Source organism: Rhincodon typus, chromosome 26, assembly GCF_021869965.1.
Source record: "Rhincodon typus isolate 14 chromosome 26, sRhiTyp1.1, whole genome shotgun sequence".
NCBI lineage: Eukaryota > Metazoa > Chordata > Chondrichthyes > Orectolobiformes > Rhincodontidae > Rhincodon > Rhincodon typus.
This window is the reverse complement of record NC_063357.1, coordinates 3,737,143-3,755,746: the sequence shown is the minus strand read 5'-3', so window position 1 is coordinate 3,755,746 and position 18,604 is coordinate 3,737,143. Positions and strand designations below refer to the sequence as shown.

The following is an 18,604-nucleotide window of genomic DNA, read 5'->3' as shown; positions in this document are numbered from 1 at the left end:
ATATAGGTATTAGTGGAACTTCCTGCATCCAATTATGACTGTCAAACCATCCTTCTCTATCTGGGCATATTTACGCTCTGCATTAGCCAAAGTCCTGCATGCACTTGCTATTGAGTGTTTCTCTCCATTTGGCCACCTATGAGCTAATACTACCCTGATGTCATACAGGAGGCATCGCATGTCAATACCAGATCTCACTTGGGATCATAGTATGCCAACACCTTAGAGGATGATAGCTGTTTCTTCACTTCCCTGAAAGCTCGGGCTTCGCTACGTGACCATTTTCAAGGCTGACACTTTTTTAGGAGTTGATAAAAAGCTGCCAGGATGGAGGCCAGATTATATATGAACTTTCCGTAATAATTCACCAGCCCAATGAAAGACATGAGCTTCAGTACAGATGTGGAAGCTGGGGCAATTTCGATCGCCCTCTCTTCATCTTCCAACAGGTGGGACTCAGTCTTGTCAACTCTGCAGCCCAAGTAGGTCATGTGGGGTGGCTGGAACACACATTTTTTCCTTCTTAGACCTACAGTTTCCTGAGAAGACAGTTTAAGTACTATGTCCAAGTTCACAGTGTGCTCCTTATTGGTCTTCCCTGTTATAAGCATGCCTTCCAGATAAATGGCAACGTGGGGGTAGGCTTTGCAAAATGTTCTCCATGTACGCATGGCTCATGTTCAGCTTCGTAGAGGACAGCACCCCCTGCCAGGTTTGCGTATAAATCCTTTATGTGTGGAATTGGGTACTTATCATGCTGCGAAAAGCAGTTTACCATTTGTTTAAAATCCCTCCGAAGGTGAACCAACCCGTTGGTCTTCAAAATCAGTACTACCAGTGCTGCCCATTCTACAAGCTGGACTGTTTTGATGATTCCTTTGCTTTCCAGCCTTCTGATTTCTGTCTCTACATTTGCTCGTACGGCACTCAGTGGGCCTTGCAGAATTGTGGAATTACTTCCTGGTCAACATGCAAGGTGACTTTGGCTCCTTTGATAGTCCCTAGACCTTCCTGAATGATTTCTGGTTATTTAATTAGAACTTCACTCGGGCAGCCATTTTCTAATTGAATTACGTTGAGCTAATCCAGTAAATCTCTCTCAACCAATTTTGCCCCATCAAGCTTGGGCCTGAGCCTTTAACTGTGATCACTGGTAGCTGAACCAGCTGCTTCTCATAAGAGACTGGAATCAAAGTTGTACCCTTAATCTGTAAAGGTTCCCGGTATAGGTTCTCAGTCTAGTTGAAATCTTACACAACCTTAAGATGTTACAGGCAGACTGAATTTGATGCTGCTTGGCCTGCTGTGTTCATCCAGCCCTGCACCTTGTTGTCTTGAATTTTGTTAAAGACTGGTTCTGCAACCACTGAAACAGCTGTGCCAGTACGGACTTCCATTAGAACCAGATGACCACTGATCCAGACATTTATTGTGATTGGGTCTGATTTGGATGTTGCTAAGCAATTTAACTATTCCAAAACAGATGTAGGTGGAATTTACAGGGTGTGCACTCTCCTGGATACTGGCCTATGAGTTCTTTTACTCTGCTGGGGTTTCATAGGAATCCTTTGCTGTCTCAAGTCCGCATACTAGCAGGAACTAAAATGGCTTCCCACTCTGGATCCAGAAGAAAATTGTAACCATTTGGCCGAGGCTTGGCTTTGTTTTGGAGTTTTGCTGTGGACAGGCCTACAGTCCCTCTGTTTAGGATATGTCCTGAGGGTGGCTATGCAATTGCCTTCGCTCAAGTGGTGTTCCTCAAGCTCAGTCGGACAGGCAATGGTGTCCACTTCCACCGGAATATCCTGCAATTCATATGCTCCACTTCCTGCATTTTCCAATGATAAAGCCAGTCATACTGCCTGTTTGAAGTCCAGTTGGGTTTCAGCTAGTAGGCGCTTTTGCATGTTTACATCATTAATCTCACATAGTAAGCGGTCTTTCAGCATCTCATTAAGGATTAAACCAAAGTGTCTTGCTTAGGATTAAACCAAAGTGTCTTGCTTATGTCGATTGTCTTTACCTATTCATAAATCCCGATAATAATTTTCCTTGCTCTCGAAGCGCCGAGTGAAAATGATAGCATCTCAGAATTAGAGGAGGCAAGACGACTGTTGCAAGCGAGTTTCTTCAGGAACGTGCTTTACTCTCGTTGCCACTGAAATAACTCCACAGAGGCCGGTATCCGGTCAACAAGTCACCCTTTATTTACACATGGATGGTCCTGGACACAGAGCTCGCTCCTTCAGAGCCAGCTCTCAGAGTGCCAGAAAATCTGACACTCCTCTTTGTATCTGTCAGCCAGGGCTCCTTGATTGGACAGATTAACAGCCCCAATCAGGAAACTCATATTTTATGATTTCCCGCTGGTTGACTTTGTTACAATCAGTACATTAACAGCCAACCTAAACCACCAACGTCAGTGCAAAAGTCAAAACTATCAACTTGTGGAATAATTATACCTTTACACTCAGGCCTGCAGCTAACAGAGGGACATCCCCACACTGTGATCGGCTAGACACCTACAATTTGAAAGCACTGTGGAAGTACTGCTTAAAATTTGCTTCTCAGACCATGGAAAATGTTTAATTATATTTATAATCACAGAGTCATAGAGATGTACAGCACAGAAACAGACACATTGGTCCAACTCGTCCATGTCAGATATCTTAAATTAATCTAGTCACATTTGGCCCATATTCCTCTAAACCCTAACTACTTATGAAAATGCCTTTTAAATGTTGTAACTGTACCAGCCACCACCACCTCCTCCGGCAGCTCATTCCATATACGCACCATCCTCTGTGTGAAAAAGTTGCATGTAAGGTCCCTTTCAAATCTTTCCCCTCTCACTTTGTTCCTTTTATTATTATTTTATTAATAAGATAATAACTAATTATTGTGACCAAACAATTTCAACTAACTGACACCAAGAAAGAAATATGAATTGCTAACTTATAACTCTATAACTTAAACTCCATCTCTTTTCAAAATTTCAATACATGTACAGACACACAAAGGGACAACACAAGATTCAATTATTATGAGTAGGGGAGGGAAAATATAAAATAAGTGCAATACGGGCTTTACTGCAGATCACAGTTGTCGATGAGTTGTTTTCATTTGGCTTTCTTTCGACTCTTTCAGATTCATTGCTGATGAGACGAGGGTCTTTGCACACCAGTCTTGCATTTCATTCACTGAATGAAAATCTGCTCCTTTCAGATCTCTAAAGGTGTTTCTTCAATGGACAATTTGTCGTGACATAGAAATGATGAATGGAACAGCTACGGGGAGATTTTGTTACTTCTCCACACGGGAGGAGAGATTGAGATGCTTTTCTTTGCAGGTTGGATGCTTCTGCACTATTGCTCACATACAGGGCTGTAGCCACTTGCCCAGCAATGAATCAAGTGGTTGTTACTATGCTGAGCCCACAAAAATTGGTCCATTGAAAATCCATCAAAGAATTGTTTGAACATACACGAAGGTGAGGTGTCTAAAATCCTGCCCAACTGCTTGAATAATGGCAACATGGAAATGGGTTCTGTTCCAAAGTCTGTTCACAAGTCAACTTGTACACAAATTGGAACACAATGCAGGACAATATAAAGCAGCCTTTCATAAGTACAGGAAATGCTCATATGTCAGATATTTAAAATTACACCCCTGTGTGGGATTGCATTCGTAAGTATGAGTGTTCGTTAGTCAGGCATTCATAAATTCAGGACCCGTATAAATAATATTAAAAACTGCAACATCTCCTCCCACAGTTTCCTTGGCTTAAAGCAGTATCTTTTCTTACTTTTTAGTCCACAGTCGAAAAAGTGGAAGTGGCCTTCACAATGAAAAGGGCTTTAATTCAGCATAAAGCACAACACAGGGCCCTGAAGTTGGCAACATTCTTCCTGTACTGCCTTATAGTTAGGATCATGCTTCAAACCTAACAGTACCAAACCTAACAGTTGGGAGTGCTCTTCACAAGCACCCAGCACTTAGAACTTTTATATTCAGGTGAATGGATATATTCTGTTTTCTCACAGGATTAAGGAAATTCCTCCAGTTGCTATGATTGGGTCACTCTGCTTTTTTAAAGTGCTGAATGAAGTAATGACAATAAGAACTTTCTTGTGAAGTTTTGCAGACAGGCTGTGCAGACTGTTAACTGAATGTCACAGAGTTTGACAATTCAGCGCATAAATAACAGGAAAAAACAAAACTACTGAGTTTATTTTCTCTTTGGAAGCTGTGATCAGTTCAGTTTCTCACTGAATGTTTAATCCAAGAATTGTTCATAATTTATTAGTGGTAGGATCAATGATGCTAGATTCTTTTTCACTTCACCCAACCATCTCCTATTATCTGGGCATTTGTGGGTAGTGGTGTTTGTATTTTCTGGAGTTCAGTACTACTTTCAGTGAATGTCCCCAAAATAGCTAAGAGGGGGAAGACAACCTAAAAATTGTATTTCTCTGCACAGAACATATTTAGTGGTTTATGAGATTACAAAAACATAATCTTTTACAGTACAGAGGGAGGCCATTTGACCGATCGTGTCTGTACCTCCTCCTGAAAGAGCTATCCAGCTGGTTTCACTCTCTAATACAATCATAGAATTTTACAGTACCAAAGGAAATGACGAAGATTTTAATCATTATTTTTAAGGTAGATACAAGGGGAACAGCACTTTGAATATATAGTACACTATGTACCTGTCTGTGGATTGCCACCTTGTTGCAGAAATCCTTTAAGATCAAGAAAAAATTAAGCGGGGACGTGTCATCAACCCCATTCTTCATCTTGTCAAGAACATGCTTTCCAGTGGTGTGGGCATTGTCCACAGGATGGATGGAAAACTTTTCAACCTCAAACGGATAAAATCTTTGAAGAAAATGACATCGACCTCACTTGTGGACCTTCAGCATGCAGATGACAAAGTCTCTTGGAAGAGAATCTTTGAGCCTTCATGGAAGTATACCGAAGGATTGGTCTCAGCTTCAACCTCAAGAAGACTCAAATTCTTTATCCAACCTTCCTAAGGTAAGTTCCAGTATACGCCTCCGTTAAGAGGAATGGAGAAATCATCCCCCAAACATCGATCATTTCCCCTGCCTGGGAAGCTACCTCTCATCTAAGGCTGACATCAATGAAGAGATCCATCACTGCATCCAATCTGTGAGTGTCGTCTTCAAAAGCCTAAGGATGAAAGTCATTGATGACCACGACATCTATGCTGATACCAAGATCCTTGTGCATGAGGCAGTCATCTTTCTGATTCTTCTATCTGGCTCCAAAACATGAGTTACACTACATGGATGCCACCTCCAGGCCTTAGAAAAGTACCATTAATGCTGTTTGAGATCAATTATCTGCATCAGCTAGGGGGACAGGCATACTAACATCTGTGTCCTTGAAGCAGCCAATAACACCAGCATGAAGGCCATGATCATCGGAAACAACTCTGTTGGGCCAGGTATGTGCTTAGGATGCCTGAGTTTCGACTGCCAATGCAAATGTTCTTTGCCCAGCTCAAGAAGGCACTCAAGCAAGAGGAGGAGAAAGGAAGCATTTCACAGACTCCCTCAAAAAAGGTAACATAGATGTCAAAATATGGGAGACCTTTGTTCAGAAGAAACAGATTTGGAAGAATCTCTGTACGAAGGGACATAATTCTTTGAGAACTCCTGTTAGTAAGAGGAAGTACAGAAAAAGAAAGGGAGAAATGAATGCCAACAATATCAGGCCAAAGTCCAAATCTACCTCCTGGAAGCACATATCAAATGTGTTGTCGGAGATGCGGCTCCAGGATCAGGTGCATCAGCCACACAGGACACACAGTGACGAGGTGAACAGTTGTGCTTGTTAGTGAGTGATTGCTGTCGCCACTGACACTAATCTTTCCATTTCGATAACAGTGAATAACACTTCAAAAGCAATTGTTGGCTGTAAAACATTTTAGCGAATCCTGAGGTCATGAAAGGAACTGTAGAAATGCAAGTCCTTCTTGCTTTGTTCCTATTAAGAGAATCCTTAAAATTCAGTATCCGAAACGCATTATGATCCAGCTACAAAACAGTGTACTAACGTAGGGCAGAAGTAAAATAGTAACCACAAGCAATGATTAGACAAATGAAATGCCAAAAAATTACCTAGCAGATTAAAGCAATTTAAAAATACAAGACTTAATTCAGATGAAAAAATAATACATAACTATATTTAGCTTTGTCAATTAAAAACAATCCTTATAAAAATCTCCATGTGAGGTACGCATTATCCAGGCCCCAAGTCTGGCTTTTTGCAATTTCAGCTGTTCGTTTAAAAATGTTCTCATTAAAACTTTACATTGCCGGACTTCGCTAGAATAAATAACTTAAAATAATTGATCTGTGGCAAATGAACTTACGAACTTCAAGACTCATTACTTCTTTTAATTGTAACAAAATCATGTGAAAATAACTTAAAAAACAGCAGTCATTGAAAAGCACCAAACAAATAAATCACAGGACTCACAAATTCCCTTTGGAATAGGCAATGACCTGCCTAAGTAAAATGTTGCTGATTGCAATTACCACTTCTGCACGATTGAAGCGGGTGGCATTGCTACTTTGAAGGAGGGGTGATTGACCAAACTTGTTGTTCAAGAAGTTCCCTGGGACCCTCCATCTTCCAAGAAAACATGTGGTTTCTCAACAGAGAGCTAATCAAAGTTATGATAACTCCACCTCCCAGCTAGCTCCCTGCCCCCGCCCCACACACACACTCACACGCACACACTCACACGTACACACTCACACGTACACTCCAAATGAATCTTTCCTGATGAACCAAAAAGCAGACAATTCTGAAAGGACACAGTCACTGAAGGGAACTTGAACCACTGCTTCCAGCTGTGTGGCTTGTAAACAGTAGTAAACAAATATTTACTTAGCTCCACATATGATGATGAGGCCCAATGAACTACACTCTGGCAAGCATTGTTGCACTGAAGCATTAACAGTTTTTAAAAATGGCTATCCCTTTTACCCCAATTTGAGAAAGGGTGGTGGATGGTATTAAAGTATTTTGCAATGTCTCACTGTTCAGATGACATTTTATGATTAGACCGACAGGATGTCTCTCCAGATTACAGCACTGTGCACTGATGATACTAGCCACTATGAGGGCTGGTGATAGAATGCCAAGCCAACCAGAATTCTCATTGTTCAATGAAAGAACAGCCTTGGCAGAGATCAACGTGCTTTGGGACCCTCATGCAGTCCACGGCACACAGGTTGCAGGCTGCAATCTTTTGAAGAATAATTTCACCTTCAATGACACTGAAAGTTAGCCATGTTCCTTACTGCATCAAATTTATTTTAATTTCTATGTCCCTTCCCTGCAGTAATTGCTTCTCGAGGAGATTGAATACAGAGTAAAGACACTCCCACGATGGAGGAAAAGGAAGGCATCCAAAGTTCAAGCTCCCCAGATTTGATGGAATAACTCCTTTTAAACTGTAGTACTATTGCATGTGTATTTCAATGGTCATCAATAGTCTACAGGCCAGGAAGATTCAAAATATGACTGGTGGCACGTGTCACAAGGTTTACAGTAGAAATAACAATTAGCTTCAATTTCTTTGGGGTGGGGGATGGAAAGAAAAATCAACTCTTGATCTCCAGTCAGTGACCCTTGAGAAGTTGACTTGAAAAAATGACAAATGGGGAAAGAGGAAAAAAGAAGATTGAATTTGTATTGCTAAAGCACCTTTCACTCCCTCTGGAGGTCCCAAAGCACTTTACAAACAATCATACTTTTGAGGTATAGCCATTATTGTAACATTGGAAATATTTCAGCCAATCTGTGTACTGCAAATTGCTACAAAAAATGTAAAATTGACCAGATAGATTGTTTCAGTGACAATGGTTGAGGTATAAATGCTGGACAGCATACAGGGGAGAACTGACTGTGATGCACCTCATCCTCACCGCTGATGCTGAATAATCTGTTTAAAAAAAACAGATTTCAAAACATCAACTTTCCTGTTCCTCTGATGCTGCTTGGCCTGCTGTGTTCCTCCAGCTCCACACTGTGTTATCTCTGACTCCAGCATCGGCAGTTCTTAGTATCTCTATTCCTAATGAGTTTTGCTTTTCAGTGAAGCTCATCAAAGAAAGACATAGGTTGTGACAGTTCAAGCTGACCTCGTCTTCCATTGTGTTGCTATTAAAACACATGACATCTCAGGTGATTGTTGTTCAGTAATTGCAAAGCTTGGATGTAATGATCACAAGCATTGAATGTATTTAATGACTGTCAATGAGATTCAAAGGATTCAGCTCATAAAAACAGTCCTTCAAATTTTCATGAATAGCAACTGGGAGCTTTGTTGCATTACAGTTTCATTTATTTCGCATGGCTCTGATACTCAAATACTGAGTTAAAAGCTTCTTTACTGATTGCACTTCCTGTTTACTATAATTATCATTGTAATTAACTAGCCCTTTGGTTCTAAGGCACTTGAAGCTTTATTGTTGTACATCTCTAAAGCTTCTATTCTCAATTCCCTGGTCATTTATGGGGATTGGGTACACCTATAACTCGCAACGAAGCATTACAGTTTTAGTGAACAAGGTTAGAATTTGACAAAAGTGCTACTACAATGACCATATGCAACAATGGCGTGGCACTGAGCTATTCACTCAAAGATTCAATTCCTAGTCCCTGCTGGCTTACATCACACAGTTATTACAGACAAGAAAGGTGAATTGTTACAACCATTGCAGGTTGACAGTGCCATCGCGATATTGTCACTGGAATAGTAATCCAGACTGATGCTCTGTGGATACGGGTTTGAATCCTACCACAGCAGATGGTGAAATTTGATTTCAATTAATAAAAATCGTGACCATGAAACTGTGTCATTAAAAACTCATCCAATCACTAGTGTCCATTAGGGAAGGAAAATCTGCGATCCTTGCCTGGTTTGGCCTATTGTCCCCAGATCTACATCATGTGGCTGCCTCTTAACTGGACTAGCTAGCCTTTCTGTGCTTTCTAATGACTGCAAGGTCTGATAAGAGGAATGATACTGGATAGACAATTCGGTATTGACCAGGACACTGGAAACAACAATAGCACATGCAGCCCTGTCAATCCCTCCTAATTAAACCTGGGGACTTGTGCCAAGTTGGGAGTGCTGTCTCACAGACTAACAAGCAACAGCTTGACTAAATCATTCTCATGAAATCATAAAATGTCCCTGACACCATCATCCCTGTCCCTGGCTTTGTCCTCTCCCACAAGCAGGAAAACTCACAAGAGGTAGTGATACAGTTCGATACTATCAGCAGGAAGTTTATCTAGGAGTTGGCAACATTCACACACCACAAAGTCTCATGGCATCAGGTCAACCATGACCAAGGAAACTGCCAGCTGATTACTATATATCACTCTCCTCCACTTGATGAATCAGTTCTTCTCTGTATTGAATACCATTTGGAGGACGCACTGAGGGTGACACGGGCTCATATTGTACTCCAGGTGAACGACTACAACATCCACCAGCGAGAGGGGCTCAGTAGCACAAGTACTGAACTGGGCTGGCAAATCCTAAAAGAAAAAGCTGCTAAACAGGATCTGTAGCAGATGGTAATGAAATCAACAAGAGGGAAAAATGTACTTGACTTATCCTTACCAATCTACCCATAGCTAATGCATCTGTCCATGTAAGCATCAGCAGAATGACAATGCACTGCTTTTGTGGAGATGAAAGGTAGAATTTTCTGTTCCCTTGAATGGCATTGGGCAATGGTGAGAAAGACAGAGAAAATTTGGCGAACACAGAAAAATCAGATCCTTGCCATCAAGAAAAAAATTTCCAATTTTCCCCTCAGAGTTAAAATGGTGAGCTGTGAATCTCACTAACGAAAGGCAACTACTTTATTTCCAAGCATCTTATTATTCAATCATGGCATATGGGTAATGTTGGCTGGGCCAACATTTCTTGCTCCTCCCTAGGTGCCCCTGAGAAGGTTGTGTTGAACTGTCTTTTTGAACTGCTACTGTTCATTTTCTGTTGGTAGATCCACAATGTCGTTAGGGAGGGAGTTCCAGAATTTTGACCTAGCAACAGTGAAGGAACACACATATATTTCCAAGTCAGTATACCGAGCAGTTTGGAGGGGAACTTGCAAGCGGTGGTGTCCCCGTGTATCTGCTGTCCTTATCTTTCTAATTGGTTGTGGGTTTGGAAGGTGCATATTAGCTAATTTGGCTCATTTCTACGCTGTTCTCTAAACTTCCCTCCATCCCCAAGAAGGTAGGTGGTGCCATTCCTGCCGTGGAAGTCAGATCAGTTACTTGGTGGTGCCAACTTGCCACTTCTTTTCCCGGGCTTCAATTAGGGGTAGGCGATGGCCTCGTGGTATTATTGCTAGACTATTAATCCAGAAACGTAGCTAATGTTCTGGGGACCTGGATTCGCATCTGCCATGGCAGATGGTGGAGTTTGAATTCAATAATTAAAAAACAATCTGGAATTAAGAATCTACAGATTACCATGAAATCATTGTCGATTGTTGGAAAAACCAATCTGGTTGACTCATGTTCTTCAGGGAAGGACATCTGCCTGGTGTGGCCTACATGTGACTCCAGACCCACAGTATTGTGGTTGACTCTCAATTGCCCTCTGAAATGGCCTAGCAAGCCATTCAGTTGTACTAAGTCTCAAAGAAATGAAACCAGGTGGATTACCTGACATCAACCTAGGCACTGGAAAAGACAATGGCAGAAACAACTCTGTCGACCCTGCAAAGACCTCCTCGCTAACAAGAGCTGTCTCACAGACTCGTCAAGTAACAGCCTGACATAAACATACTCATGGAATCATACCTTACAGACAATGTCCCAGACACCCATGTCCTGTCTCAACGGCAGGGCACACCCAGCAGAGGTAGCAGCACAGTGGTATACAGTTGGGATGGAGTAGCTCTGGGAGTCCTCAACATTGACTCCAGATCCCATGAAGTCTCATAGCTTCAGATTAAACATGGGAAAGGAAATCTCCTGCTAATTACCACTCACTGTCCTCCCTCAGCTGATGAATCCATACTCCTCCATGTTGAACAACACTCGGAGAAAGCACTGAGGATGGCAATGGCACAAAATGTACTCTGGGTGGGGGATTTCAATGTTCACCATTAAGAGTGGCTTGGCAGCAGTGCTACTGATCGAGCTGTTCAGGTCCTAAAGGATGTAGCTGCTGGACTGGGTCTGATGCAGGTGTTGAGGAAATCAACAAGAGGGAATAACATATTCAACCTCATCCTTACCAATCTGCCAACTGCAGTTGCATCTGTTCATGACAGTATTGGTAAGAGTGACAGTCCTTGTGGAGACGAAGTCCTGCCTTCACATTGAGAATAACCTCCATCGCGTTGTGTGGCACTATCAGCGCGCTAAATGGGACAGACTTTGCACAGATCTAGCAACTCAAGACTGGGCATCCATGAGGCGCTATGAGCCATCAACAGCAGCAGAATTATACAGCAGCACAATCTGTAACCTCATGGCCCGGCATATCTCCGACTCAACGATTACCATCAAGCTAGGGCTTCAATGGAGAGTGCAGCAGGGCATACCAGGAGCAGCACCAGGCATACCTGAAGATGAGGTATCAACCTGGTGAGCCACCAAACAGGACTACTTGCACAAATATCCTCATCCTCAATGATGGAAGGGCCCAGCACGTCAGTGCAAAAGACAAAGCCAAAGCTTTTGCAGCAATCTTCAGCCAGAAGTGCCCAGTGGATGATCCATCTCGGCCTCCTCCAGTGGTCCCCAGCATTACAGATATCAGTCTTCAGCCAATTCAATTCACTCCACGTGATATCAAGAAACCGTTGGAGACACTAGATACTGCAAAGGCTACGGGCCCTGACGACATTCCAGCAATAGTGCTGAAGACTTGTGTTCCAGAATTTGCTGCTCCCTTAGCCAAGCTGTTCCAGTACAGTTACAACATTGGTATCTACCTGACAATACGGAAAATTGTCCAAGTATGTCCTGTACATAAAAAGCAGGACAAATCCAACCCGGCCAATTACCGCCCCATCAGTCTACTCTCGATCATCAGTAAAGTGACGGAAGGGGTCATCATCAGTGCTATCAAGCAGCACATGCTCAGTAATAATCTGCTCAGTGATGCCCAGTTTGAGTTCCGCCCAGGGCCACTCAGCTCCTGGCCTCATTACAGTTTTGGAGTTCAAACATGGACAAAAGAGCTGAATTCCAGAGGTGGGGTGAGAGTGACAGCCCTTGGCATCAAGGCTGCATTTGACCGAGTGTGGCATCAAGGAGCATTAGCAAAACTGGAATCAATGGGTACCACGAGTCAAATTCCCTGCTGGTTGAAATCATACCTGACACTTAGGAAAATGGTAATGGTTGTTGGAGGTCAATCATCTCAGCTTCAGGACATCTCTGCAGGAGTTCCTCAGGGTAGTGTCCTCGGCCCAACCATTTTCAGCTGCTTCATCAATGACCTTCCCTCCATCATAAGGTCAGAAGTGGGGATGTTCGCCGATGATTGCACAATGTTCAGCACCATTCACGACTCCTCAGCTCCTGAAGCAGTCCATGTTCACATGCAACAAGATCTGGACAATATCCAGGCTTGGGCTGACAAATGGCAAGTAACATTCACGCCACACAAATGCCAGGCTATGACCATCATGAACAAGAGACAATCTATCCACCGTCCCTTGACATTCAACAGTGTTACCATCACTGAATCCCCCACTACCAACATCCTGGGGGTTACCATTGACCAGAAACTCAACTGGACTTATCACATTAACAGAGTGGCTACAAGAGCAGGCCAGAAGCTGGGAATACTGTGGCGAGTAACTCACCGCCTGACTCCTCAAAGCCTGTCCACCATCTACAAGGCACAAGTCAGGAGTGTGATGGGATACTCCCCACTTGCCTGGATGAATGCAGCTGCAACAACACTCAAGAATCTTGACACTATCCAGGACAAAGTAGCCCCCGCTTGATTGGCACTACATCGACAAGCATTCACTCCCTCCACCACCGACGCTCAGTAGCAGCAGTGTGTACTATCTACAAGATGCACTGCAGGAATTCACCTAAGGTCTTCAGACAGCACCTTCCAAACCCACGACCACTTCCATCTAGAAGGACAAGGGCAGCAGATATATGGGAACACCACCCCCTGCAAGTTCCCCTCCGAGCCCCTCAACATCCTGACTTGGAAATATATCGTCGTTCCTTCACTGTCGTGGGTCAAGATCCTGGAATTCCCTCCCTAATAGCATTGTGGGTCAACCCACAGCAGGAGGACTACAGCGGTTCAAAAAGGCAGCTCACCACTACCTTTTCAAGGGCAACTAGGGATGGGCAAGAAATGCTGGCCAGCCAGCGACACCCACCTCCCACAAATGAATAAAAATAAACTTCATCATGGGTGCTTTCAGACTAATTTATAGCACTTCAGCCTTCAGGACTTCATTTTGGTGCTTAGGGACACATGACTTGCGTACTACTGCCAGGTCACTTTATTGTGGACAGACACACTTGCATCTCCGTCATTGACACTGTATGTATGTCATGGCTTTCCGGTTACATTCTTAGTGAACACTTGCTTGCGTTGATTTGGAAGCTTCTCTGGCTTACTTAGTTTTTTTTAGCATACAGAATCTTCAGACTACCTGCAGTCAGGCAGCCTTTCTGGCTTGCATTTTTTTTGGCATAGAGGAAGAGGCAGATGGCATGGCACACTTAAAGCACTGAACAGTCTAGGAGATGGCAATGGTGCTCTCTAGAATCATGCTACGTCAATGTCAACCTGCAGCATGTGCCAGTAGCTACTGTGTCAACCACACAGAATGTGCTTCAACCAAATTACCATGGTCAAAAGTCCGAGAGCACCAGTCTTTTGGACAAAGGTGGCAATGCTGAGTTGGGTGCGCTGACTCAGTCAGCCAAAGGGCTGGTCCAAGCTCAGTCCTGTGGGAGGGCTGGCCAGGGTCAGTTAGGCACTTCCTACCAGCATCTGGGGATTTATGTCTTGTCAGGGATTGGGGTACTGTCAGTCTTCCAGGTCAAATCAAACCTGTCAGGGCATTACATTAGGATGCTGTGAGATATCCATCCAGGGGACTGGGTCATTCACAGTCAGTTTGTCCTGCCAGGTCAGTCTGGAGTAGGATGGACCACATTGAGTCCTGTGGATTAGAGTATTAATGGTCAGAGGCTTATAAAGGGGCAGTCAGTGCAGTCCTGGGCAATAAATACTGCCTAGCCAGCGACGCTCCTCATCCCGTAAATGAATAAAAAAGAAAAAAAGTGGGAAACTCATGTTTGGTTTGGGATTCATTTCATAGGGTCGTTGAAGAAATGATTACAGTAGAAGAGGCAATTCAAGATAGAAGGATGCGATCCTACACAATAGAGAAAGGGATGTCAGGTCATAATCATTCTGCCCACAACAGGACAAAGTGAACAGCCAATAAAGGCAGAGTAACTTGCAAATCCATTGGCTCAGGGATAAACTGGAGACATTAACTGTTATGAAAATGGAATGAATGGAAACAGAGTCAGAAGCTGAAAGGTTGAGGATGTAGGGACAGCAACAAAAAAGGGAATAGGAATGATGGCCTCAACTGCTTTCTGTGGCAGAGAATTCCACAGGCTTATCACTCTCTGGGTGAAGAAATCGCTTGGTCTTAAAATGTATACCCTTAGACTGCGCCCTCTGGTTCTGGATTCCCTGGTCATCTGGAATATTCTTCCAGCTTTTACCCCATCTAGTCCTGTTGGTATTTTACGGGCTTCTATGAGATCACCCTTCATTCTTCTCAACTCCAATGGATACACTCCTAACTGATCCAGTCTCTCTTTATACATCAGTCCTGCCATCCAAGGAATCAGTCTGGTAAACCTTTGGTGCACTTCCGCTATACCAGAACATACTTCTTCAGATAAGGAAACCAAAACTGCATACAATACTCCAAGTACGGTTTCACCAAGACCCTGTACAATTGCAGCAAGACATCCCCACTCCTGTACTCGAATCCTCTTGCTATGAAGGCTTTTCTCACCATTTGTTGCAACCTCCATGCTCAATTTCAGCAACTGATGTATCAAGAACATGCCCAATCCCAATCTATCACCATTCAGATAATAGTCTGCCTTCCTGTTTTTTCTGCCAAAATAGATAACTTCATTTTATCCACATTGTATTTCAACTGCCATACATTTGCCCATTCACTCAATTTTTCCACGTCAAAATGAAGCATCTCTGCATCCTCCTCACATTTCACACTCGTACCCAGCTTTGTGTCATCTGCAAATGTGGAGATATTAAGTTTAGTTCCTTCATCTAAGTCATTAATATATATACATAATATATAGTGTGAATAGCTGGGGTCCAAGCACAAATCTCTGTGGTACCCCATTGGTCATTGGTTCCACTTGGAACATGGCCTGTTTACTCCTACTCTTTGTTACCTGTTTGCCAACCAGTTTTCTATCTGTATCAGTATACTTACCACCAATCCAACGCACTTTAATTTTACATGCTAGTTTCTTATGTTGGATTTTATCAAAAGTCTTCTGAAAGTCTAAGTAAACCACATCCTTGGGTCTCCCTTATCAACCTTACTAGTTACATCCTTGAAAAATTCCAGCAGATTTGTCAAGCATGATTTTTTTTGTTTACTCTGCCTGATCCTGTCCATGTGAGCCTTGGTGAGCCTCAAAGTCAGAATATTTTACACAATCTTGCTTTTTGTAGGAAGTGTTAAGGTTACACTTTGCTTTTTTCTTCATAAAGACTTAACTTGTGTCCATATTATCACTTCAATTTCTATTCATTTTAAGCCTCAGCTTCACAAAACATCTATGGTAAGTCAACATTTTGCGCTTGGTTTCAGCCATTCTTATCCAAAGTAATTTAAATTACAATCTTCTGTCTAAAAATAACACTTAACTTGCAATCTTCACCTTTAGGTGTCCATTCTCTGTTACCAGTGTCAATTCAGATACAAAAAATGGTGGCAGGACAGAAATCAAAACATATTTCTTTGTGTATAGCATTTGTTAACTATTCAGTCTTAAGATATTATAATCAGCCTGTTCAGACATGCTAGACACATCTCTGGAGCAAGTGAAGCTTGAACTCAGACCTCCTGTCTCAAAGGTATGGTCAATATCACTGTGCCACAAGATCCTGCTACTCAGTCTTCAAGCTCCTTCTACACACCAGTCCTCTCACATGGAAAACCTATGCTTGCCCTTTTTTTATATCTACTCAGAAGTGCTATTATGTACAACTGAGCGACTTTCCCACCGCCAAAATCATTGTGACTTTTTTTTGCACTTTTTTTTTCCTTTAACTACTAACCCACACCAGTAATCACCCATGTAGTCAATTAAATACTTATAAGCAAAGTCCAATATGGGCAATGTAAACCATCAAACATAACAGGGAGGTAGGTTGTTTGCCTTCTGTATCTACAGTCAATTAATTAATCAATTAACCATAATCACATTCTTAACAACTTGTTACACTAACATCAATGATTTCCAACTTGCTATTGGGGGTAAAGTGGTACTGTCCCTATCTTTCAGCCAGAAGGCCTCGGTTCAGATCACATTTACACCGTGGTCTGTAATAAAATCTGAACAAGTTCATTTGAAAATTTCTACCAAATTGCAAACTTTCAAAGGTGCAACCTTCATATGGAGCCTCTTCATGAAAATATTATTTTTAAAAAGCCTCAAGAGAAGCAACCTAAATATTATAAGTCGCACTCATAGTCAAGTAGTTGCCAAAGTGTTGCATGCAGTGGAAGTCACAAATTCATAGGAGTAAACCCTTTTACCAATTATAGATTAAGCCTTGCTGATGTAGACATATTCAGGGAAGGTGTCTAGATATCTTACCTGGCCAGAGACCAGCTGGCTCGGGGAGATGTTAACAGCTCCAGCTGAGTATCATCATTGATCTTCTGCACAGTGTTGACAGGACGTGGCTCAATTGTGTGTTCCACGAGGTTGCCGTAGCAACTAATAATGAACAGGGAATCCACTACTGACTGTTTTGATTGATCTAAGGGCAGAATAGATACATAGTCTTGGAACAGCAAAAACAGTAAAGTAATATAAACAATTAAAATACAGTGTGAATGTCCAAAGCCCTTTTGTTAAATTTCAGCCCTAAAAAGGTGCCTGAAATTAACTGCCTTTCAAAATATTGCAAACCTGTGTTGTTAAATATAATTTATGCATTTTGACCCTAACTAAAACAGAAACTTAATTGGAAAGGGAACAGAAAAGGAAATAGAACAGGCAAGCACAGAAAGGAAACTGACTCTCTCAGTTTTCAAGAGATCCAAAACAAACTGTAGGGCTGGAAACCAAAACCAACTGATCTCATGAAAAGATATAAAAAGATACTGATCGGTCCAAGCTGTGCAGTATTTGTTGATGAATTCACTGGTGCAGTATAAACAAGATCAATAAGACTGAAAAAGATAGTTCAGATCCAGATGTGAAGTAAAGTTGCTGCAGCTGTTTCTGTTACTTGAAGAAAACAATTGCGAATCCACCCTGAGTTGATCAAATCCTATAGATGTGTGCCATTTAGGGGAAAGACTGTGCCCGTGCAATTCAGATTGGTTCTCTACTGCTATGCGCTGCAGACGAGCAACTGGAAGGACAGGAGAAGAAATTCCAGCATATCCTTTTTGCTTTTTGGAATAAGCACGGTATTGATTGCACCCAACCACACATGTGTGCGATAACACTGTGTGTAACATTTGACTGCGATTCCGAGATTTGGACGATATTTGCAAAATAATCTGGCGGGCATGAAGAATTACAATGACAATTAATTTTGAGCCAAATATTGGACTTGCAGTTGAATATACCAGAAGATACGTGTATTAATACACAGGGCTCTGTGCTTTGCAGATAGAAAGAAGATGTACATATATTGGCCTGTTAGAATTGAACAAAATGGGTAACAGCCATTCACTGGTTCATTTCTCAGGCCAATTTTGTGACTGAGAGAACCAACGTGCCTGGTTTAAAATTTGAATGATACTTAGCAGTTAACTATCAGATGTCATGAACTGGTACAGATATGGTCTAATTAACCTGTTCAGAATGCTATTACAGATCTCTGGAGCAGGTGGGACTTGAAGCTGGGTTACTGGCTCAGGGGTAGGGACACTACCACAGCATCTCAACAGCCCTCATTAACTAGTATATTTTCTTTAATAATGGCTCTACAAAGCAGAGTTCACTTGCCAACTAACTAGCCCTCTCCTCTCCTACAGTATAAGTATAAATTATTATAAATACTATCTTTTCTTTATTATGGTGTTTGTTGTGAATTGTCCTGATGAGTACAAGACAAAAAGCTTTGACAAGAAGAGTTGAATTTTACCAAAAATCACTATGTGTCAATTTTGGCATGTTTCATGAAGTGCTTATTTCCATGAGCCCTGGCAAGTTTTCTCATGCTATGCTTGGCAGCTCACCTCATTAGCTATGCACCATGCCTCTATAGGCTGTGAATTTGGAAGGTACTATT

General features: G+C 42.2%; 1 protein-coding gene across 1 annotated transcript in view; it reads right to left on the bottom strand.

The window, feature by feature from the left end:
* The window catches only part of bcas3 (BCAS3 microtubule associated cell migration factor), a 1,061,909-nt gene that overhangs the window by 446,660 nt on the left and 596,645 nt on the right, over nt 1-18,604 (bottom strand). Inside the window, exon 18 of the mRNA XM_048612335.1 lies at nt 16,951-17,116. Within this exon, the coding sequence (XP_048468292.1) occupies nt 16,951-17,116 (166 nt within the window). The remainder of the gene's footprint in view (nt 1-16,950; nt 17,117-18,604) is intronic.